Below are 23,504 nucleotides of genomic sequence, written 5' to 3' on the forward strand. Positions count from 1 at the left end.
CAGGCACCCCAGCATGTGTTGTTTTAAGCAACCAAGGAGTGGTAATGTTTTACAGCAGCCATAGGAAACAAATACAGATTTTGGAACCAGGAGGTGGGTATTTCTGTAAAACAAAAACAAACAAAAACCCGCCTGAAAATGTGGAAGTTGCTTTAGGAACTGGGTAATGTGTAGAGGCTAGAAGAACTTTGATAAACATGATTGGAAAAAAGCATAGATTACTTTGATCAAACTATTGGTAGAAATATGGATGTTAAAGACTGCCACTGAGGACAGCAAGAAGTGAAGAGTGCGGTTGAGAAGGCTTATATTGTCTTCAGAATAGTTGTAACCAACTCTTGGTATAAATACGAACATTAAAGGTTGCATTGAAGGTTTAGAAGGGAATGAGAAACATGTTTTTGGAAACTGAAGGAAAGAGGATCTTTGCTCTATAGTGGCAGGAAGCTTAGCTGAATTGTGGCCCATAGTTGTGTTGGAATAACACTTGTAAGTAATGAACTTGGATCCTAACGGAGGAGATTTCCAAATAAAGTGCTGAAGGTATAGCCTGGTTTCTTCTTGCTGATTGAATGTAAAAGGAGTAAAATGAGAGAGGAAAGAGATAAATGAAGGGAAGAATTTTCAAGCAAAAAGAAACCAGGACTTGATTTGGGAAAGTCTCAGATTATCTTGTTTGAAAAAAAAAAAAAAAGAAAGAAAGAAAGAGAGAAGAAAGAAAAGAAAAGAAGCTAAAATTTGGAGATTCACTGCCAGAAAAGTATGCTCTAAAGAGAAAGCCGTGGGTGGTTGTTCAACCTTTTGTTGTGCTTTGGAAGAATCAAAATATCAGTATAGGCATTTACACAGAGTGAATTTGAAGTGATTAAGCATGTGAGTCGTAAGTGTCCCCAGCCAGCTCAGCAGAAGTCAGGAAGAGAGATGTGATTATCCAGGAAATACAGTGGAGGAGGCTTTTGTTTAATGGCATAAGTTCCTGTGACATACAGAGGAGAAACTCACAAGGTTTTTTTTTTTTTTAGGATGTTACATGAGTAGAAATACCCCAGTTTGGATTGAAAGGGACAGAGGCAGAATGAAATGAAAGCAGGTTTTTGGTCCCCAAAATTGTAAGGCCAAGAAACAGTCTGCAAATGAGCTCTAATTTTCAAGAAAAAGGGAGGATGACTTTAAGGGCAGGACTTTGGTTCCAGAGGACAGAGCTGTGAGTCACAGAGGGCTAGTCCCAAGCTTTTAAACCTAACGGATATGCCCAGTTGGATTTTGAAATTGCTCAGTAACTCTTTTCTGTCCTTTTTCTCCCCTTTGGAACGGGGTATCTATAACTGTTAGCCTAACCCTGTCCCACCATCATATTTTGTGAGTGTATGTCTTAGTCTGTTCAGGCTGCTATAATTAAATGCCATAGACCATGTGACTTATAAACAACAAAGGTTTATTTCTCACAGTCTTGGAGGCTGAGAAGTCTAAGATCGAGGTGCTGGCAGATTTGGTTTCTGGTGACAGCCCATCTTCTGGTTCATAGACAGCACCTTCTTGCTGTGTTCTCACAGAGTGAGAGGGGGTGAAAGAGGTCTCTTGGGCCTCTTTTATAGGGTCACTAATTTCAGCCATGAGGGATTCATCCTCATGACCTCATGACCTCTGCAAAGCCCCATCTCCTAATACCATCACCTTGGGGGTTGGGGTTCAACATATGAATCTTGGGGGACACACCCTGTATTCAAACCATAGTACCGTATAACTAGTTTTCTAGTTCACAGGTCCACAAATGGGGGGAGATCTTGCCCCATGAGCCATCATAATTAGGATCTCTCTCTCTCTCTCTCTCTTTTTTTTTTAGGATCTCATTTCTTTTGACTCACATGGAATTCGGGACTTTGGAGCTCATGGTATTTAGGAGACTGTCACGCTACCTACTGCAGTAACAAGACATCTGGAGCTGATGATGTTTAGACTTTGGACATGTCATGGGTAGAGACTTTTGGAGATACTGAGATGTGATAGAGTAATATCTCCCCTGACTGAAGTAATTAATTTTCCTTTTCCTAAGAACCTGAAGTGGCCTTCTTGGAGATAGTTTGTAGGGGATGCTGGTCTTTTCTTAGGACTTATCAGTACTACTTCTCATCCCTGCTACACTATGTAACCAGACTCAAGACCCATCACACTCCAGCCGCTGAGATACATTGACCTATGAGGAGACAGCATATACAACCAAAATAATTGCAATATAAACTAGATAAATGTTTACAGAAATGGATCCTAAGAATGTTAGATTAAGATGCACAGAAATTCCCAAATTCCGATTATTTTCCTTTCCCTATGCACAGTATCCCTACTGAATGACACTAAGTTTTGGAAGTCTAGAAGGAAGATAAACCATATACATTTTTGGTAGGTCAGAGAGAACACCAGTCTCTCCTTATCAAAGGGCTTTGGCTCTGGAGATCGGCTGAGGGTTCACAATTATTTGTTGTATGTAGTAATTTAAGTCAGACGTTCTTCATTTAATTTAGAGCATAGACAAATCAAGAAAGATTTTAGTGCCCTGCCTATCTATTTGGGTCCTAAGGGCACTGTGATCAGTTACACACAAAAGATCTAAGCAGGTCTAAGCATTTTGATGACTAATTGGGCCCCGCATTTATTACAGTAACCGTAGCTGTCGTATCTCTATGATTAAGTGCTGTTCCTGGTTACCCTGTTATCCCATAATACTTTGAATTCATAGAGCCCAGTTAGATGACAACTTTTCCCATAATGACTTCTGAGGAAGAGTCACCACAGAGATCTTCAGAGATATCAGGGCTCAGTCAGCAAGGAACTTAATGTCTTAGAAAAGGCAGCTATAGGGCATCTGGGTGGCTCAGTCGGTTAAGGCTCTGCCTTCAGCTCAGGTCGTGATTCCTGAGTGGGGTCCTGAGATCGAGTTCCACATTGGGTTCTCTGTTCAGCAGGGAGTTTGCTTCTCCCTGTCACTCTCCCTCTGTGCTTTCCCTCTCTCTCTCTCTCACTCAAATAAATAAATACAATCTTGAAACAAAAAAATAGAAGAAAAGGTAGTTATACTCATCATCTCTCTTTTTCTCTACGTTGTAAGCTTTGGCCGTTTTATTAATTTTTTTTTCTAAAAAGTACATATGCCTCTGATTTATACTTAGTTCTTATGTTGTATTTAATTAATTTATGTTTTTGCATATATGAATCCATTTCTTTGAGTTTGTCTGGAATAATTTATCATTTTTTCTTGATTTTAGAGTTAAAATGTTACCTTTTCTATTTTCAATCTTTCTTTTAATACATTTTAAAAATTTATTTATTTAACTAGATGGGATCAGGAGGGAGACAAACCATAAGAGACTCTTAATCTCACAACACAAACTGAGGTTTGCCAGGGGTAGGGGGGTAAGGAGAGGATGGTGGGGTTATGGACATTGGGGAGGGTGTGTGCTATGGTGAGTGCTGTGATGTGTGTAAGCCTGGCATTTCACAGACCTGTATCCATGGGGTTAATAATACATTATATGTTAATAAATTAAAAACAAAACAAACCAAACAAAAAGAACTACAAAAAGTTTATTTATTTATTTATTTGAGAGAGAGAGGAGAGAAAGAGCGAGCACAAGCAGAGGGAGGAGGAGAGGGGGAAGGGAGGAGCAGAGGGGGAGGGGGAAGGAGAGACTCTCCAGCAGACTCTGTGCTCAGTGCAGACCAAGCCCACCAAGGGGTCCAATCCCACAACCTGAGCTGAAACCAAGAATCAGAAGCTCAAATGACTGAGCCACCCAGGCGCCCAGTTTTAATACATTTTGAAAGCTCTAACTATTCCTACCTCTTGCTTTCAGATACCATATTGAACTGTATCACATAGGCTTTGATAAGCCATTTTCTTTGTTATTTTTTCATAGTCTGTAACTTTGCTTTTTATATCCTCTTAAATAAAGAGTTATTTAAAGGATTGCTTTGAAATTTTTAAGCGTACATATTTATAAAATAACAAAACTATTTTTTTCTTGTTAGTTCTTGTTTTTATTGTATTTGTTAGAGAATATGTTGTGTATGGCTTTTTTCTTTCTCGAATTTCTTGGGATTTTTGTGTATGACCTAATGCACAGACAATGTTTATAACTGTTTCCTCTGTGTTTGAAAAGCAAATGCATCCTCTACTTTTTTGGGCAAAGAAGAAGACTTAATTCTGTCCTGCTCTTCCTACATCCACTGTCTTCTCCTTTCCCCCTTTCACTCTCAACATCAACTTCAAAATTCTGCTCTGGGTCTTCAACATTCCAAAACTAAGGGGAGCCTGGGTGGCTCAGGCGGTTAACCCTCTGCCTTTGCTTGGGTCATGATCCCAGGGTCTGCATCTCCCTGTTCCTCGTACTCTGCCCCTCCCCACCACTCGTGCTCTCTCTCTCCCTCTCTGTCTCAAATAAATAAATAAATAAAAATTAAAAAAAAAATTAAAGTAGGTCAATGATCTTTGCCATTTTACTTCCCTACTTCCTCTCTGCTTCCGCATCCCCTACCCTATCTTCCAAAAAACTTTTATTTCAAAACTTCTCTTTCATTAATTTCTAGGTATTACTGGAATTTTATTTTATTTTCATTTTTTAAAAGATTTTATTTATTTATTTGAGAGAGAGAGAGAGAGAATGAGAGAGCGAGAACATGAGAGGAGAGAAGTCTGCGGGAGAAGCGGACTCCCCGCCCAGCAGGGAGAGCCCAATGTGGGACTCAGTCCAAGACTCCAGGATCATGATCTGGGCCAAAGGCAGTCACTTAACCAACTGAGCCATCCAGGCGCCCCCTGGAATTTTAATTTTAAACTACTGTTTACTTTTCCTTGAATTATGACTTTTCACTTTTTATAATCCTTATTCAACATTTATACTTTACAAATTGCATCAAGTTTTAATTTTAACAGCTTGTTTTTTAGTTTTTAAAAACTAGGATTTTCTGCTCACCATTATTTCTTGTACACTCAGTCTTTTGCTAACTTGAGACATTTTTCCTGAATTAATTTTTTCTTTGCTTTGTTTCCTAAGGAAAAATTTATAGGTAGTGTATTTTGTGATCATATAAAATTTATTCTTCTACTCTCCTGTGGAGATGATATCTATGGTGGTAAAGAATTCTTGGATCTTACTTCTTTTCTCTGGAAACCTGTAACTATTTTTTTCTGCTTTCCAGAGTTGCAGGTGAGAAATCCATTGTGATTTCTTTCTTGTCTAAGTTAATCTGTGTGTGTGTGTGTGTGTGTGTGTGTGTGTGTGTGTGTGTGTATGTGTTAATGTCTGGAAGTGTTAGATTTTCTTTTTACCTTTGGCATTCACAGTTTTTATCAAATTTTATCAAAATGCATGTCCCTTAAAATATTAATTATGCCTCGCACATTTTATTTATTTATTATTATGATATTATGTTTGTCACCATACAGTACATTATTAGTTTTTGATGTAGTGTTCCAAGATTCATTGTTTGTGTATAACACACAGTGCTTTATGCAATCCATGCTCTCCTTAATACCTGTCACTGGGCCAACGCATCTCCCCCACACCCCTCCTCTCCAAAACCCTCAGTTTGTTTCCCGGAGGCCACAGTCTCTTGTGGTTCGTCTCCCGCTCCGATTCCCCCCCTTCATTTTTCCCTTCCTTCTCCTAATGTCCTCCATGCTATTCCTTATGCTCCACAAATAAGTGAAACCGTATGATAATTGACTCTCTCTGCTTGACTTATTTCACTCAGCATAATCTCTTCCAGTCTCGTCCATGCTGATGCAAAAGTTGGGTATTCATCCTTTCTGATGACTGAGTAATATTCCATTGTGTGTATGGACCACATCTTCTTTATCGATTCATCTGTTGAAGGGCACCTTGGTTCTTTCCAGTTTGGCGACTGTGGCCATTGCTGCTATGAACGTTGGGGTGCAGGTGGCCCTTCTTTTCACTACATCTGTATCTTTGGGGTAAATACCCAGTAGTGCAATTGCCAGGTCATAGGGAAGCTCTATTTTTAATTTTTTGAGAACCTCCACACCGTTTTCCGAAGCGGCTGTGCCAATTTGCATTCCCACCAACAGTGTAAGAGGGTTCCCCTTTCTCCACGTCCTCTCCAACATTTGTTGTTTCTTGCTTTGTCAATTTTTGCCTGGCCCATTTTCATCTAAAAAGCATAATCTTTCTTCTGTTCTCTTTTTAAGCTTCTCTTATGTTTTCTTTTTACCTCTTGGATTGCTCTTTTTGTGTGTGTTTCAACTCTTCTGGACGTGTCTACCATGCCTTTTTACTCACAACTCCAAATTTTGTATTTTGGGGCTTTGTTGTAATATAGTTTCCTTATTTGATCTTTTACATTTTCATTTTGTTTCCAGAAGTATTCACTCTTTTTTGGTGTTCCTCTAATAAATTTCAAAATTCAAATAATATGGTTTTGAACATTAGAAAATGATTTTAATAATATTTTAAAATTTTATTTATTTATTTTAGAGAGAGAGAGAGATAGAGAGACAGACAGACAGCACAAGCAGGAGAGGCTTAGGGAAGGAAGAGAGAATTTCAAGCAAAGTCTATGCAGGAATGGATATCACAACCCTGAGATCAGACTTGAGTTGAAACCGAGAGTCAGACACTTAACCATCTGAGCCACCCAGGTGCCCACTTAATATTTTTTTTCTTAAATTGTCTTCTCTCTATATAGTTATCTTCTTCAATGGGAAGCAACTGTCCTGTTTTCGTTTTGCTTTTGTCCTGGCACACCACTGAGCCTCTTATACAATCGGAGATCCTTCTTTGCTCCCCCATAACTGCGTGTATGTAAGTCAGCCTGCTGGGATGTTCTTAGTAGGTGGTGGCCAGACAGGAGGTGAGTGTTACGAAGAATGTTCTTCTGGTGAGCCAGGAGTCAGCTGGGAACAGTCAGCTGGGAGTCAGCATTCTTTGGTCTGAGTGTGTGTGCAGGGTGGAGTTGATTCTTAGCCCCCAAAAGGGGGACAGTTCAGCTCAATGTTATAATTGCTCTTGAGAATGGCCTGGAGTGGTGCACCAGAGGGTCCCTTATACGGCGGGCATCTGCTTCTCTCAAACGGAACTATTTTATTCTAGTAGATGCAAAATCAGACTTCACTGCAGTTTCCACTAGGGCGATAGGACTTCTTGAAGGCCTGGTCTTCGACCCTCCGGCCTTGTAAGATGCTCTGTGGAAGCCGCCCTAGCCAGGCAAGATGAGCCGTCTCTACAGGACATTAAATCCTAAGCAGGGCAGCCTTTCTTCATTTCCCTCCCCACCCCAAAGGGCCTCTTCCTGGTAGTTGTTCATCTTACTAATCCGTTGGGAGAGAGAGGGCTGTGTGCTCAGACCCCCATTTTCCCAGCATGAGTAACGACTGTTTCTTTGCTTCTTTCCTTATGTTTTCTCTCTTTCTTCCACCGAGGACTCTGTTTAGACAGATATTGGGTCTCCTGGAGCTATATTATATTTTATTGCTCAAAATTTTGAAAATGCCCTCAGTTTTTATCTTCCAGGCTACTGAGTAAAGTCTACAGCCACGTATATTTTATTATTTTGACTTCTGTTAAGTTGTCCTTAGTTTGGAAATTATCTTTATTTTCCAAAAACCCCTTTCTGTTTTTAACTGCTCTTTTTTTTTTTTCATAGCAGCTAGTGCTTATTTTACAGAAATGCTGTCCCTTGAAATAATTCTTAGGATATCAATTTAATCTTTTCGGATGTTTTCTTGTGTTTCTTGCATGATGCCTTTTTACTCTGGGATCAGTTGTTTTGTTTGTCTTTAAATTTCTATCTCAAGCTGTGGTACTTTTCTCAAACGTGTTTTGATTTTTGTTGTCCGTTCCTATTTATGACAGGACGAGGTCGACTAGTATGGGTAATTGATGTATGTTTCCTCAGTAACAGGAAACTTCCGTAGCTTCTTCTCCGAATGGGTGTTGATGTTTAGAGATGCCAGAAGGTGTGTTTACCAAAGAATTGTGTGGATAGGCACATGGGTAGGATTCTTCCCAATCACATAGGCACTAGGTGGGCAGGCTAGCTGGGAACTAACTGTTCAAATTAGAAAAGCGTTACTCTGGATGTAAGTGCTTTATCGCAGGAGTAATACAAATTAATGTTTCCATTCGTCAGTGTTATTTTATTTTTCATTGATATAGGTAACCATTCACAGAGATGAAAAAAACTGAGGTTATTTTAGTGGTGTGTGTGTATAGTAGTATCATATACACAACTCTCCAGTTCAATCCAAAGCTTGTTATAAGTTTTTTTCATATACTCAGGTTATAAGAGGATTTATAAATACAGTTGTGGATGAAAACAATTGCCTTCTTTTTCAGATGAATTTTAGAAAATCAGAGTAAAAAACTTTTCTTGGTATTTTTTTCCTGTGAGTGGAAAACACAAAAAATTTTGATGTTCTGGCCATGCTAGAGCATACAGGTACATGTATGCATAAACTGTGTCCTGTCCTTGGATACCTAGGACATTAATTACATTTTACAGCAATTCTTTCCCTCTACTTATTTAAGGGAGCTCTCTCTTTTTGTAGCAAGTCTTTCCCTGACTACAACACTTGATGTAAATTAACACAGTACAAATCTTTACATCTTATAAAAAGCTTTGGCCTTACTTCATTCATTGCAAGTTAAATTTTTCTATACTGATGCCACATTTGATGCATCATTGATCCAGATTCATGCTGATACGCTTTGGTGAGAAGAAGCAGAAGGGCGGAAGCTGAAGTTGATGAGAGAGTGCTAATTCAAGGAGAAATGAAAATTTCTCCCATCTTTGAGGCACTTTCAAACTGCATAGAGTTTTTGGTTCTAAATAAGAGGTTAAGAGACACAGGGTCACAGGTCTTCATTGTCCGCATTTCCACCTTCTTCTTTGTCTTTACCCACAAGGGAAATATTTCTCATCTCTATACCTTCCTAAAAATGACAGGTTCAGGACTGCCTGTCTGCCAGAGGACTCCCATGGGAACCCGTGGCCAGTTTCTCCCTGTCTTTTCCAAGTCCACAATCATTTAAAGATTGAGTCACTCCAGAGGCACAAAAGCCAGACCTATTGCAGCTCAGTTGTTCCTAAATGCCTGTAGAATAAGAGAGAAAAACAACAAAATTAAATGCTAATGGATTAGAATGAGCAAACATACCAGATTCACACTGATAGTAAAAGTCACAGTTCCTATTATATCATCACTGGAAATCTTTACAATCTTTAAACCTTCAAAAAACAAAGACGCCTAAAGGTCTTCTACCATGGATCAAGAATGAGATCATTACCTCGCTTCCTGCGTCTCATTCACGATTAGAGAAATACTATTATCATCATCAACATCATCATCATCAGTTTTGATTTATCTGAATAGCCTGCTGAAACAGACCTCTGGGAGCATTTACATATCCAATTACTACAGGATGATTATTCATAGCCTTAAAACTGCCTCGCACATAAAAATGCCTGACCTAGCTAGAAGTTCTTAATAATAATACTTTATACTTGTATGGTGCTCTTAATGTTTCAGAAGATTTTCACAGACATTTTCTTAATTTGAGACTGAAAACAACCCAGGTTGGTAAATAAATCCCAAGTATTATTATCTCCTTTTTACAGACGAGGACTTAGAGGACCTAGTTATGACTTAGTTGAAGTCAGTCAACCGGTAACTGGTGTTACTTCCTGGGCTCAGCGAGACAACAGCCTCTCTTTCCTTGCTTTGTGGAGGCCAGTGTCTCTGGTTGCAGTGAAAATAATCGCAAAGTCATGAGTTTGCTTCTGAGAAGGTAGAAGATGTTGTTCTTTGTCATTTCTGCTCTGAGGTCTTTAAAAAGCCTTGGTGATGGGGTATGAGGAGCTCGGACACATCAAGGGGCTTGAGTTCACTAACATCAATTACTCATTGTGTTGCCTCATAAGGAACACTCTGAAAACCAGCTGACTTCAGGAGAAATCTTGGTATTCTGCTGAATCTTCCCTCATGGAGAATATATTTGGTATTTACTACCTCATGGAGTCTTTATTTTCTTCAAAGGTGCTAATAGAGTGCATGTGTGTATCCCCCCAAATTCATGGGTGTGAGAGTGAATGTGGACCCATGAAACACAAAGATAACATTTGCGAGGGGTTCATGAGAAAGTAGATTCTTGCTTTTCTAACATGGCTCTGAACTAACCCTTTGGAGATTGGACACACACAAAAAAGCATATAGCTCTGAGAATTGCTGGCTGTTATTTTGTTTTGAAAAGCTGGACCTTAGCGGAGGTGAAGCGGACAGAGTGGAAGGCTGCATTGGTCAGGATAGGTTAAGTGAGGCTGAAGTAACCACCCCCAAGCCCGTGTAAAGTGTATTTCTCAAACGGCCTGTCCAGTGAGTGTTGGTAGGAGCCTCTGTTCCAAACAGTTCTTTCGGGATTTGGGCTTACTGAGGTTCCGTCACCTTGTGGTGCTGCCATCATGGGTTTCAGACTTCAGTGAGACAGAGAAAGGAGTATTGCTATGGTTGTTTTAGCTCAAAAGTGATGCAGCCCATTGTCTGCAACGGTGCTGTCCCATAGAAAGATAACGTGAACCACATGAGACTCACATGACTAACTTTGTTATTGTTGTTCCAGATTTGGAAGTAATGCTTGTTTGCTAAGATTTCTTTGTTATGTGTCTTTATGTTGTTAATTGGGCTATAATTTACCCACGGTAAAATTTACTTTTTTTAGGGTACAATTCTGTGAGTTTCAACAAACATAGATAGTCATGTAATTTTGATTTCAAGCAAGTTTTAAAACACTTCCATCTTTCCCCAGATTTACCCTGTGCCCTTTGTAGTCAATCCCCTCCTCCTTCCCTCGGCCCCTGGCAACCACCTATCTATTTTCTGACCCCATGGTTTTGCCTTTCAACAATGTCACATGAACAGAGTATGCAGCTTTGAGGATTGGTTCTTCTCATTCAGCATGATGCATTTAAGGTTCAACCATGCTGTGGTGTGTATCAGTAGTTTGTTCTTTTTTGTTGCTGAATAGTATTCCATTGTATGGATACACTACAGTTTGTCCATTTCCCAGTTGAGGGACATTTAGGTTGTTTCTCAAATGCTTTTGGTGATCAATAAAGCCAATATAAACCATTTTCGTGTGAACATGGTTTTTCATTTCTTGTGGGGAAACATTTACCGGTGGGATGATGCAGTCATACGGTAACTTCATGTTTAATTTTTTTTTTTAAGATTTTATTTATTTACTTGAGAGAGAGAGAGAGGCAGAGAGACAGAACACAAGTAGGGAGAGAGAGAGAAGGAAAAGGAGACACCCTGCTGAGCAGGGAGCCTGACACGGGGCTCTATCCCAGGACCCTGGGATCACGACCTGAGCTACAGGCAGACACTTAACCTACTGAGCCACCCAGATGCCCCAATATTTAATTTTATAAGAAACTGTCAAACTGTTTTCCAAAGTGTCTGCACATTTTGCATCAACACCAGCAATACACGAGAGTTCCAGCTACTCCACATCATTGCCACTGCTTGATGTTCTCAGCTTTCAAAGATCTATTTTAAAATATTTCCTTCTTTCTCCTTTCTTCCTTCCTTCCTACCTTCCTTCCTTCCTTCCTTCCTTCTTCCTTCCCATTCTCATAGATGTGTAGTGGACGTAAGTAAACCTAATTTTCTAGTAGCCATATTTTGAAAAGTAAAAAGCAACAGGCAAAGTCAGTTTTAGTAACATCTTTAAGAGAACATATTAAAAATATTATCATTTCAAGATGTAATTAATATAAAAATCCTTGAGATAATTTACATTCTGTTTTTGGGTGTCCTGTCTTTGAAATCTGATGTGTAGAGCTCAAGAGCCACATGTGGATAGTGGCTGCTGTATGGGTCACTGTCACTAGACTGTGCAGGTCTACCTGTAGTTACCAGCCTCACCTGTAACTGTGAGTGGGGTGAGAAAACATGGTATCTCCATGTATCCAGGAAACATGGGTGAGCACAAGTAATGTCTATCACAAAAGCAGAGTGGAAAGAAAGAATGAATTCAGGTCTTTTATAACATCGTTAAAGTACTAAATTGAACCCGGTCTGAAGATCTTCTACGGAAAGCCTTAGTTTCTAGTTATGATAGGCAATAAATGCCATGTATGGTTCAAGCCAGTTTGAATTAGCTGATTCTGTTATTTGAAAATTCCTCCAACATAATTTTACCCTGCACAATTAAATCTGCATTTAGTATAGAAGAATAAGAAAATACAGTCAGGACAAAAAGAGAAATTAAAAGTCACCTGCAATCTCAGATAATATTTTGGTGTACAACTGGCCTTTGAACAACACGGAGATTAGTGGCACTGACCTCCTCCAGAGTCAAAAATCCACATATAACTTTGATTCCCCCAAAATTTAACTTATGGCCTACCTTTGACTTTGAAGTCATACTGATCACATAAACACTTGATTAAGACATATTTTGTATGTTGTATGTATTACATACTGTTTCTTACCACAGAGTAAGCTGGAAAAAAGAAAATATTTTTAGGAAAATCTTAGGAAGATTTTCTTAGGAAGAGAAAATACATTTATAATGCTGTACTGTATTTATATGAAAAAAATCATGTATAAGTGGACCGCATAGCCCAAACCTCTGTTGTTCAAGGATCAACTGTATATCTTTTGAGGCGTGTGTATGGATATGTGTGGATAAATGTATTAAACTACATGTGTATAAGCAAAATCACGGAAACATTATATTATCATTTAACCTATGTTTTCCATCCAATAATATTTTGAAAACTCTTTCTATGTCAATAAATAATGTGTTTAAACTCTCATTTTTAATCTCCAGGTAAATACTCCACTTTATGGAAAAGTCCCAACCTACTTAACACATCCTATATAATACGCCATTCAGAACATTTCATTGTTTATGTTGGAGCAAGGGCAGAGGTGGTGTGTGTTTTAAACTAGCTTTTTTTTTTTTTCTTTTTCAGAGAGAAAGAACACGCATGCCAGTGAGTGCAAGCAAGTGTGAGCAGAGGGGAGAGGGGGAGGCAGAGGGAGAAGGAGCATCCCAAGCAGGTTCCAGGCCCAGCCTGGAGTGCCTAGTGGAGCTCGGTCTCACAGCCCTGAGATCACGACCTGAGCCGAAATCAGGAGTCCAGAGCTTCACAGACTGAGCCACCCAAGCTCTCCTTGAAATAGCTTTCTTTTTTCTTTCTTTTTTTTTATTTTATTAACATATAATGTATTACTTGTTTCGGGGGTACAGATCTGTGAGTCATCAGTCTTACACACGTCACAGCACTCACCGCAGCCCACACCCTCCCCAATGTCCATCCCCCAGCCACCCCATCCCTCCCACCAACCAGCAACCCTCACTTTGTTTCCTGAGATTAAGAGTCTCTTATGGTTTTTCTCCCTCCTGATCCCATGTTGTTGAAATAGCTTTTTATCTGAAATAAAAGCAAAGAGCATTTGGAAATCCTGTTGCCTTTCTTTGCACCTCTTCTTTTTATATCTGGCCTCCTCTCAGTTATTTCAGTAGAGAAAAAAAAAATACAAGAGGGAATATATAGCCCAGCAAGGTGACGAGATGATTAGTAAAATTTAAAAAAAAATTAGTTTCCTATAAAGTTTTCAGTAATTTTTTCTCATTGCCATGACTACATTGTACTTATTACTAACATTGATTAGATAGACAAGTTACTCAAGGTATTGTAGGTGTAACTAGAAGGTAATTAGTGATACAGAGAACAACAAATTAGGTTTAAAAAATCTAGAAGTATGCAATAGTAAAGTGTAGGATGAATCAGATCCAGTCCTATAGGACTTTTACTTACAAAACAAAAGCCAGTGTAGTCTGTGTGGGAAAGAACTTGATTAAATGTGCAGAGATGACCCGTTTTCCTCTTTTGGCTGCTGTGGCCATTTGGCATTTTCCGTGACCTCTGATGCTTGGCTTTCTGCTGTGTTGTTATGATAGGCACAGGGATGATATTAAAAATATTTGACAACAGCGATGCAGGGCCACTGACCAAGGACAAAAGACCCAGCTTCCCACAGCTGCTATGACTGAACCAGTGTAGAAGGTCTGCCGGCTGTCCCAAATGCGGAAGAAGGAAACGAACAAACAAAAAAGCCAACAAAATAAAACAAAACAAAAACTTGGGGTTTTTGTTTATTCCAGGAAAAAAATCCTAGGTAAGAAGCCCTTTTTTGGGAGGGGAGTTGGTCTTCCATATCCTTCTAGTGATACTGCTGGGGAAACCATCATTTCCCACAAAAATAAATGGTAAATAGCCATTCCCGTTCTCTAAAGCAATACCTAAATGCACAGAAGAGGATTAATATACTGAATGTATGAAGAACTCTTACAATTCTATGCAGAATCAAAAACCCAACTAACAGAGGAATACAAAGAGGTCATTCAGACACACACCGAGAAATACAATAAATATAAGAAAAAATTGTTTTACTTTACTAATGAGCAAATAAAATGAGATTTAAAATACCTATATTTCACTTGGCTAACACCTGTTAAGTGGCTACCATGTGTCAGATATGGCGCTAAGCAATTTTATTTTATTTTATGCAAATAAAAGTCCTGGGAGGACTTTAAGCATAATGGACTTTTATTATAATGTCCATCTCATAGGCAAGGAATTTGAGGTTCAAGGAGGGTAATATGCCTGAGGTGACATAGTTAATAAGTAGTGTTAAGCAAAATGCCATTTTGCCGTTTGAGACGTACAAAGATTAAATGATAGGTATCAAAATGAAAAATATGCATCCCTTTGACCCAGCACTTTCACCTCCAAAATTTATCCCAGGGCGATAATTGCATAAGTGCACAAAGGACTTTTATAAGGACATTTAGTGCCGTATTATTTATAACAGCAAAAAGCTGGGAACAACGTAAATGTTCTTCAACAGAGTGTTGGCCAAAGATGTAGAGACCCGTCCGTATACTGTAAACCCGAGCAGCTCTTCACAAGGGTGAGATAGACCGATATGATTTGGCTTAGAACGTTGTGGCTTAACTATGTTGTTCAGTGGTAGAAAAAAACAACAACTCAGGTTACAAAAAAGCCTATGAATTATGACTTTATTTTCGTCAAAAGAATTCTGTTAAGCAGAGAGAAATGTTTGTCTGTGTTTGCTCTGGTTGTGCCTGTGAAGGGGTTAGTTGACCGCAGAGCCCGTCAGTGTATACTTGCCTATTACCTGACTGTTCTTTTTGGTGTAACTATTTGAAGCAGAAAAAGGAGAAAAACCAACAACTATCCTCACGTGCCGAAAGGGACAAACCAGAACCAAAGCTGTCTTGAGAGAGTTGCGAGCAGGGTCTTTGGGGTGGGGGAGTCCCGTTAGCGCTCACTCAGTAACCCTGTTTTCCCCCAGGGGTCCGACCTCTTTTGCGGTTAGGCTGGGGCCGCGTGACTCATTCTTGCCACTGGGTTCTGCGAGGAAGGGCTAAGGCCTTTAGGGATTGTCATTCCTCCGTTATCGCTTTCTCGGCCCTGCGCAGAGGCTGCATGCAACGTGTTCCGTCCTGCGGTAGCAGCGAGACGGAGTCCCAGGCCCGGGGGGCTGGATGTCAGTGGACAGTCAACTTCTGCAGTCTTTCGACCCTGCGGTTTGGGGGCTCGCTCGTCTCTGCAGCCGGCGCTGCTTGCTCTAACGTGCGTTGCCATTTATGACCGTCTGACTTTAGCATGATCACTCTCTGAAAGTCAGTAGTTCTCTGGTCATTGGAGGCAATGATGGTGCCCCTCTCCCAGGGTTGCTGGAGGACCAAGTGGGAACGCGCGCACCGGTAGGCCCTGGTGGTTACTTTGGCACGTGCTGGCTATTACTTTTGTTTTTGCTGGCGTTTCCCCAAACGGGGCAGCAGCCGGGTCAGGGCAAGGTCACTAGTGATAGCAGGGCCAACCCAAGGAGATACCGTGGGACACATTAAGAGAAGTTGTGGAATCTCGACATGTCATTGAAGACGACTGAAGATACGTACCCGACTGTCTCTGGCTTGTGACATGGCAACTCCTTGTCAGGGGAAGCCCTGGTTGTTGGAACGAGGTTAAGTTAAAACAGAGATAACCTAGTCATCATTAGCTGCATCTCCATAAAAATGCCTACTAAATTTCCATCGTAATGTAATAGGTTATGCTAACATAATTATCTTCTTGGGGCACCTGGGTGGCTCAGTCCGTTAAGCGGTTAAGTGTCTGCCTTCAGCTCAGGTCAGAATCCTAGGGTTCTGGGATCTAGCCCTGCCTGAGGCTCCCTACTCAGTGGGGAGTTTGCTTCTCCCTCTCCCTCTGCCTGCCACTCCCCCTGCTTGGGCTCTCTTTCTCTCTCTCTGTCTCTGTCAAATAAAGAAATGAAATCTTTAAAAAAATTATTCTCCTGACATCTCGATTTAAGTGGCTGTGGAAGATGCTAATATTACTGATTGTTTGACCCTTTCAACCATTTGATCATCCTGGGGTGGGGGCTCCAGGGATGTTCACCTTCTACCCAATGAGGGCCGAGGGGGATTGAAGTGTGTGGGTAGGTGTGCCCTCCCCACCCCGGGTTGGTGGTGGGCAGGTGGGGGGGGGGTTATATATAAATACTGCATATGATAAATTTGAGGTAACATGGAAATGCTGTCCCCCCCACCTCCCCTCCTTCCTTCATTTCCTTTCCTTTTTAAAAAGTAGCACATTTGCATTTAGCACAAGTATAACAGATGTCTTACTGAAACTTCTTTGAGTGCCACGATTGTATGGTTTTTTAAAAATCAAATCAAATCAATTCTTGAGTGAACAAATTGTCTAAGTTACTTCCAGACAGTGGCAGCTACAACATTTCTATAAGGAGTGGATTAACAGTGGTAACCTGGTGGCCAGAGTGTGTTGGAAGCTGAGTTTTCACAGCACTACACGGGATTGAGAAAATGTCAACTTTCTAAATAAAAAAGGAGAGGGGGTCTTTTTCTGGGGAGGGAGGTTAAGACGCCCAGCTGCACTTGATGTGGACACTGCTTTCAGGCATTATTTTACTCAGTAGGTTCTTTCGACAAACGTTTAATGAGCATCTACTACTACGTGTGTCGGATACAGAGATGATACACAGACTCTGTTCCAGAGAGCATCACAGCCCGGGAGAGACTGACGGTGAGTGGTACAACCCCTGGGTCCTCTAAAGACTCAAAAATCAGTGCCAGGTTGTTAGGGGTTCCCGGTTTTGCTCAGGCTAAAATAGTGATGCACACAGGAATCGGCCGGGGCCAACTCACTGAGCGATGCTGAAAAGCGTCCGCCCACTTGTAGGGTGGTTGTAAAGACTGAAAACAAGTGGGACCCCCACCGTTTCACAGCTCAGGGCCTGCTACTTGGACAGTCTCCCCTTCCATAGGCTCACCCATCTCTGGTCCGCTCGGGGAGCCAGGACGTCTCCTCTCTGGGCCAGTCAGAACCCAGTCCGCGTGTCTCGGGTGCAACCATTCTCATCCTGTAAAATGATGAACCCTAGACCCGCTCTTTTCATTTGACAACATAAAAATTGCTGCCGTCACTCGGTCCGGACCCGAATCAAGGCCTCCACCCTCCAAGTGCGCGCCCCAGTCGGCCTCGCCAAGACGTTTACTTCCCAGTCGCCGGCATTGGGGGGCGCAGCCCGAGCCGCCGCGCCGGGACCGCGCTGTTCGCGGACAGCCTGTCCCTGGGGGGGTGGAGGTGCGTTCGCGGCGGGAGGCCCCGCCCAGGACAGACAAGCCGGGGTCCAGCAGGACCCACGGGGGGCCGACAGGATTGTCCCGGAGCGAGCGAGCCGGATCGGGTCTGCCCCACGCACTCAGTCCTGCAGGGGAGGCGCGGCGTGGGGCGGAGGGGGCGCCAGGGCCTGGGAATGTGGGTGTAAGTCCTCCCGGGTCCCTCCCGAAGCGGGAGGTGAGGACCCGGTTCGTGGGGCTCCGGGCGGTGCCTGAGCGAGCAGGGACCCCACCACCGCCCCCTCCCGCCTCCCCGGGGTGGCCACTTCTGATCCCGCCCCAGACAAAGGCAGCCTGAGCTCCCGCAGCACGAAGGAGGGGATCGGGTTGCTCTCCCGGCCTCCCCTCACCGCCCCCTCCCAGATGCTCCCCTGCCCCACGTGACTCCGTGGAATCTTGGCCAAAGCTCCGAGGCTCTGGGTCCATTTGCACGCCGGGCGGGGGCCGGGGGAGGAGGCGCGGGGGCCGGGGAGGCGGAGCCTGCGAGCTTTAAACGCCGGGAGCCGGAGGGGCCTTGGGTCGCGCGCAGCCGAGCTCTCCCCGCGCGGCTTGGAGTTCGGGGTCCCCCCCAGCCTCTCGGCCCCTTCCTCCGCGCATTTACGTTTTGGGCTCCGCCTGCTCCCGCGATCCCCGCTCAGCCCTGCAGCCCGGCTCCGGGGGACGCGTGCGGCGGCGGTCGGCGGGGAGCCAGCCGGGAGCCGGCCGCGCCCCCGCAGCCCTCCTCGCCGGGAGCGCCCCCCGCGCCGCCCGCCCCCGTTCTCGCCGCGGAGGCTCGCGAGCAGCCCGCGGCCGGGAGCGCAGCCCGAGGCGGCGCCGCGCAAAGTTTCCCGCGAGCGGCTGCGGGCGCTGAGGGCCGCCGGGCCGGGGGCGCAGCCACGGGGTGGGCGGGTCGTCGGGGCCCCCGGCGACCCCCTCTGCCGACGCAGCGCCGACGGGGTGTCACGCGAACTTTGGGAAGCCGCTCGCGACCGACCTGCGCGGGCGTCTCCGCCGCGGCACCCGGGAGCCGAGCGGTGCGGTCTGAGCGCGGGGAGGTCGGGTCGGCGGCGACGGGAACTTTCCGGCGAGTCCGCCGCGGAGACCGCGCTTTGCCGCCTCTTCGGTTCCCCCGAGCTCAGCCCACGTCGGGGACCTGCTTCTCCGGGGAGCGGCGCGCCCTCCGCTGCGCGTGGACCGAGTCCCCCGCCCGGCCCGGCGCCCCGGAGCTGCCGGAGAGTGTCCCCCGGGCCGGGCCGGCGCTGCGTTTCCCCGGAGGCAGCCGCCCGCGCGCCGCCGCTCTCCGTGCGCGCCGGAGCCCGCGTTCCCGGCGACAGCGGCTCCTTGGATGCTGAAGGCTGGGCCCCAGCAGAGCGGGGGGCGAAGCGGCCATGGGTGCCTTCGAGGTGTGGCTCGGGGTGGCCCTCGCACTGGCGGGATTTGCAGCATTGCCTCATCGTTCCGAAGGTGAGAGCGCGACGCCCCCACCCCGCCACCGTGTGTGTGTGTGTGTGTGTGTGTGTGTGTGTGTGTGTGTGAGATCGTGGTCCTGCTGTTTAAAAAGCCAAGCGGGTTTACGGTACTGGGGGTCGGGCGGAAGTTTTTTGGGGGTCGGGGGGTGGGGGGGTGGGAGCGGAGCTTGGAGTGGCTCTTTCTGCGGCTCCTGCTCCTGATTGTTTTGCGTTCCGGCCACAAGCTGGTCTCTCCCGCCCCCCTCCCTGCCCCGAGTGCATTTGGGTGGACGGGGGGTCCGTTGCGGCGGCGTCTCCCAGATCGGATTCTCTTTTCCCCACCTCCCCGCTGCACCCAACGGAAAGCAACTACGTGACGCGTCGGCGAGGCGCGAACGGTGGCCCTTACCTGCGTAAAGATAGCCCCGCTCCTGGGAAACGTAAAATCTGGCGCCTCAAAACCCTCGCTACGCTCCCTTCCTCCTCGCCCCAGGAAGTGTCCCCGTAAAGTCCAGTAAGATTGTGTGACTAGATGGTTGGAGTGCGCCCTGGACGTGGACACATGCCTTGAGAGGCGCCTCTGCACTACGGAGAGGCACGAGCCTGCCTGCTTCCTCAGGGGGGAAAAGTGATGAATAGGAGTTTAGCCTCGTTCTCTTACTTCGCCGCCTCCTCCCGGTGTTCCTCCAGGGCTCCGGCCTGCGCGTAACACCCCGAGCTGGGGGAGAGAAGGGAGACGGAGGGAATTGTCGCCAAGATAGCAAACGCAGTCGGGTTCGGACAAATCAATGAATCAATAAGTAAACTAAGAGTTGGGGGCGGGGGCGGGGCGGTCAGGGGAGGGCGGGCCGGGCCGGCGCGGCGCCGTGAGCCTCCACCTGCTCCGAGGAGTCGGCCGAGTCCTTTAGCGCGTGCTTGGGGAGGGGGAGGGGAGCCGGCGGGCCGGGGGGAGCAGGGTTTCCTCCGCCGCGCCGGGCCCTCGGCTTCCCCTCCCGACTCCATTCATTATTCATGCGGCTGCGGGCCGAGGAGTTCACCTGCTCCGCCGCAAATCAGAGCCGCGGCCGCGGCGGGGCGGGCCGGGGCGGGGCGCGGCGCGGCGCCTTCTCCCTGCTGCGGGGTGGGGGCGGCGTGAAGGTGCAGAGCAGGGGCGCGGGGCTGGGGGCGGCGGGAGGCCGGGCAGAGGACAAAGCCCTGCCTTGGGTCGACCTCCCGCCTTCAGAGCAGCTGCCTTTCCCGTGCTAGTGTCCCTGGAGAAAGCGGCCTCGGAGTCCGCGCAGAGTGCGGGGGACTGTGCGGTGGGTGCGGGTTCCGTCTGCCCGCACTCTCCCGGGAGGTGTGTCAGGTACGTTCCCCAGGAGAAGCGCGTCTGGGCCGGTGCAGCCTTCTCCAAATGGGTGCTGACCTGTAGAAGTGTGTCTGTATTGTATGTGCGCGTGTGCGCGCATACTGGAAAAAATAAAACTTACAGGGCTTAATTATAATGATGCATCAGATGGGAGAGTTAACTCGGGCCACCTGACTCTGATTATGAGACTTAGAAACATGTTTTCGCTTGGTGGTGGCAGTTTCTTATTTAGAATCATCCCAGCAACGCAGAAAACGTGCCTTCTCTCCCAGAGAGCTCAGCAGGGGGCAACTGAAATGATGCAGTTTTTCAGAACCAAATCTCTTGAAATCACAGAAGCCATTATTATTAAGAGCCTGCAGGGTTCGCTCTTTGGAAGACTGGTTGGTACAATGGGCGAAGTTAAAGAACTTGCAAATTCTTTTGATAGGGGAGGAGGGCAGGACACCAGGGGCGCTATTCCTCCAAAGATTCTTTGGAAACTGCTTCTTAAGGTTTTATCCCACCTTCAGGGCATTCTAGAATCATTTCACAAATTGAACTGATAGATATCTGAGAGCTTCCATCCAACTCGGAATGGTCCTTGTCTAGTAATGAGTGAATGAATGTGGACCTTTATTGAGCGCATGTTATTTGGCTCCTACTATGCCAAGCACTTTACATACATTATCTCATTTAACTTAATTAATTTAATTAAATTTAATTAATTAAGTGATATCAGGCCCATAGCCCCCCCCCCCCCAAAAATCAGCTGTCATCTGATGAGAACTTTGATTTGGTTCTGTCAAGGTTTTATTTTTCTCTTCAAAATAAGGGCACTGAAGTCAAGGCTGGAAAGCTTAAGGATCTTACAGATTTCCTCGAGCTTTTTTAAAATTAGTCTTGGCAATGATTTTTAAAACTGGAAAAGAAGCATTTACATGTGTGCTTCTCATGGTGTGACATACACTTTGATACTTTTGCTCACCGAGCCATGGCAGAATTTGTTTTCTTCTTAGTGTTCAGAGAACCTTTCATACATGCTTCTAGAACACCAGTAAAGAATTCTACAATTACATGGATAAAGGTGCAGTTTCCATCTTCCTCAGGTAGCTCTGTGCTCACTGAGGGCATAGGGTGACTCCTAATTATTCTTATATCTCCACATCACCTGTGAGTACACACTAGGCGCTAAGAAAATACTGGTCATGTGAATGAGCATTGCCTAATCGGTCTTTTGAATTAAGCTTACACTGGCCTCGATGACAAACTGCCATATGACCTTGAATGACCCACCTAACTTCTTTGGCCTGTGGTTCTGTCATTTGCCAAATGTAGAAGTCTGCTGGCGAGGCGATAGCTATAAGATGCTTTTGCTAATCATCCAGCTCAGGGGAAAAAAGATCAACATTTGCTGCCCTATCTGTGGTCAGTTGCAACTTTCTGGTTCTGAATTTTATGTCAGTTATTAAAAGAAAAATGAATTTTTACAAGCAAATCATTGGCAGTGTTATTTTATACTGTCTTATACTGCCGAGCTGACAAACCATTGTGATTTGACAACTTAATGAAATCAAGAAGCACAGGGAAACTTCTAGCAAATGTGACTGGTTTCTAAATCAGACCAGCTTTGCCATGACATTTTCTGGAGAAGCACTTTCTGAATTGTGTTCATCTGTGGAAATCCTGTGAAGTCACACTAGGTAGAACATGGGGCTTGGAGATAGAAAAGGTTATTGAACTGGAGGTTGAGAGAATTGAGTTCTAGTCTGTGTCCTGTAACTCCTCACGCGGCTTAGTCAATCCCACAGTCTTCCAGACTTTTCCTAGAAATGAATGCCAATAACAGAATACATTGGAAAAGATCATTTGATAGACAGTGCGTTTTATTTATGGGTGGATCAGCATATTTGGTTTCCCTCTTGGCTGGAGAGTTCCTTCTGTGTAAGATTTAATCTTGAGAAACCAAGGTGAGTAGAGAGAAGACATTGGCTGGGAAAAATAGCCTCTCTCTTCATTCTTCCGTTCCACAAGTCTTTATTGAGCGCTTATGTGTGTGGTTATGTCTGGTAGGGGGACCACATACTACCTGCCCTGAAGAAGTCTGCACACCCAGTAAGTGTTAATATCAGTAAAGTAGAAGTAGGGGTATGTAAACACTGGTGCTTGGTGGGTTCCCCAATATTGAACACTTGCACTGGTGGCTTTTGTAACTACCCGCTAGTGAAAATGAAGAGGTGTATTGTCACAGGCTATTTCCATTTCTGTTCTCCTCTCGGGATTAGATCCTGCATACATTGTTCAGTGACACCAGAGCCATCTGTATTCACGGTTATGGAGTTAAGTGGCAATATCCCTCAATTTTGCTCAGACACAAGTAGTGCTAAGTACCCTCCACCACATGGTTCAGGAGAAGGGAGGAGAACACCACATGGCGAAGTCGCGGTTGTGTGCCAAATCTTACAATAGTTCAGAATCACTTGGCCCGTTTTCGTTGTAACTACTCTGTTAATTGACATGAATCCTGGTTTACAATAATCCGGACATGAGCTGTCCTGTCTGTCCAGAAAACGATTCTATTTTAACTGTTCCACGGTGTAGACGCCATATGCTGAATTAGAACACAACATAAAGCTTGAACATTTAAATGCTAACTTGTGGCTCCTTGTTCCCGATGAGTCATACTTTTGCTTGCAAGACTGTGCTCTCCGAATCTCTTTGTATCTTTGGCCATATATCCCACTCCGCCTGATGTTTTGCGGCTCTTGGATTTCACTTCTCTAATTGACTCCGTTTACCAGGTATGATTTCTGTAGTGAAGAGTGTTCTGGAAGTGAGTACTCGTGCAAATTAGAGTTCACATTTTCTCTGAAAACTTGAGATTTCATCCAGGTATCTCGTAAAGGAGCATGTGAGAATGTGAAAAGGGGCTTTAAAATAGACACTTACTTAGTTCAATGAATAGGAAGTAACCTTTGGCCTGTGTGATCCGCGGCT

General features: G+C 44.7%; 1 protein-coding gene across 1 annotated transcript in view; it reads left to right on the plus strand.

The window, feature by feature from the left end:
• Positions 1-19,120: 19,120 nt before the first annotated feature.
• Positions 19,121-23,504, plus strand: part of FRAS1 (Fraser extracellular matrix complex subunit 1) — a gene marked incomplete at its 5' end in the record, with an annotated part of 403,879 nt that continues 399,495 nt past the window's right edge. Inside the window, one exon of the mRNA XM_080796111.1 lies at positions 19,121-19,196. Coding sequence (XP_080652237.1) covers positions 19,121-19,196 — 76 coding nt within the window. The remainder of the gene's footprint in view (positions 19,197-23,504) is intronic.

This window comes from Martes martes, assembly GCF_963455335.1.
Source record: "Martes martes genome assembly, chromosome: 2".
Lineage (NCBI taxonomy): Eukaryota > Metazoa > Chordata > Mammalia > Carnivora > Mustelidae > Martes > Martes martes.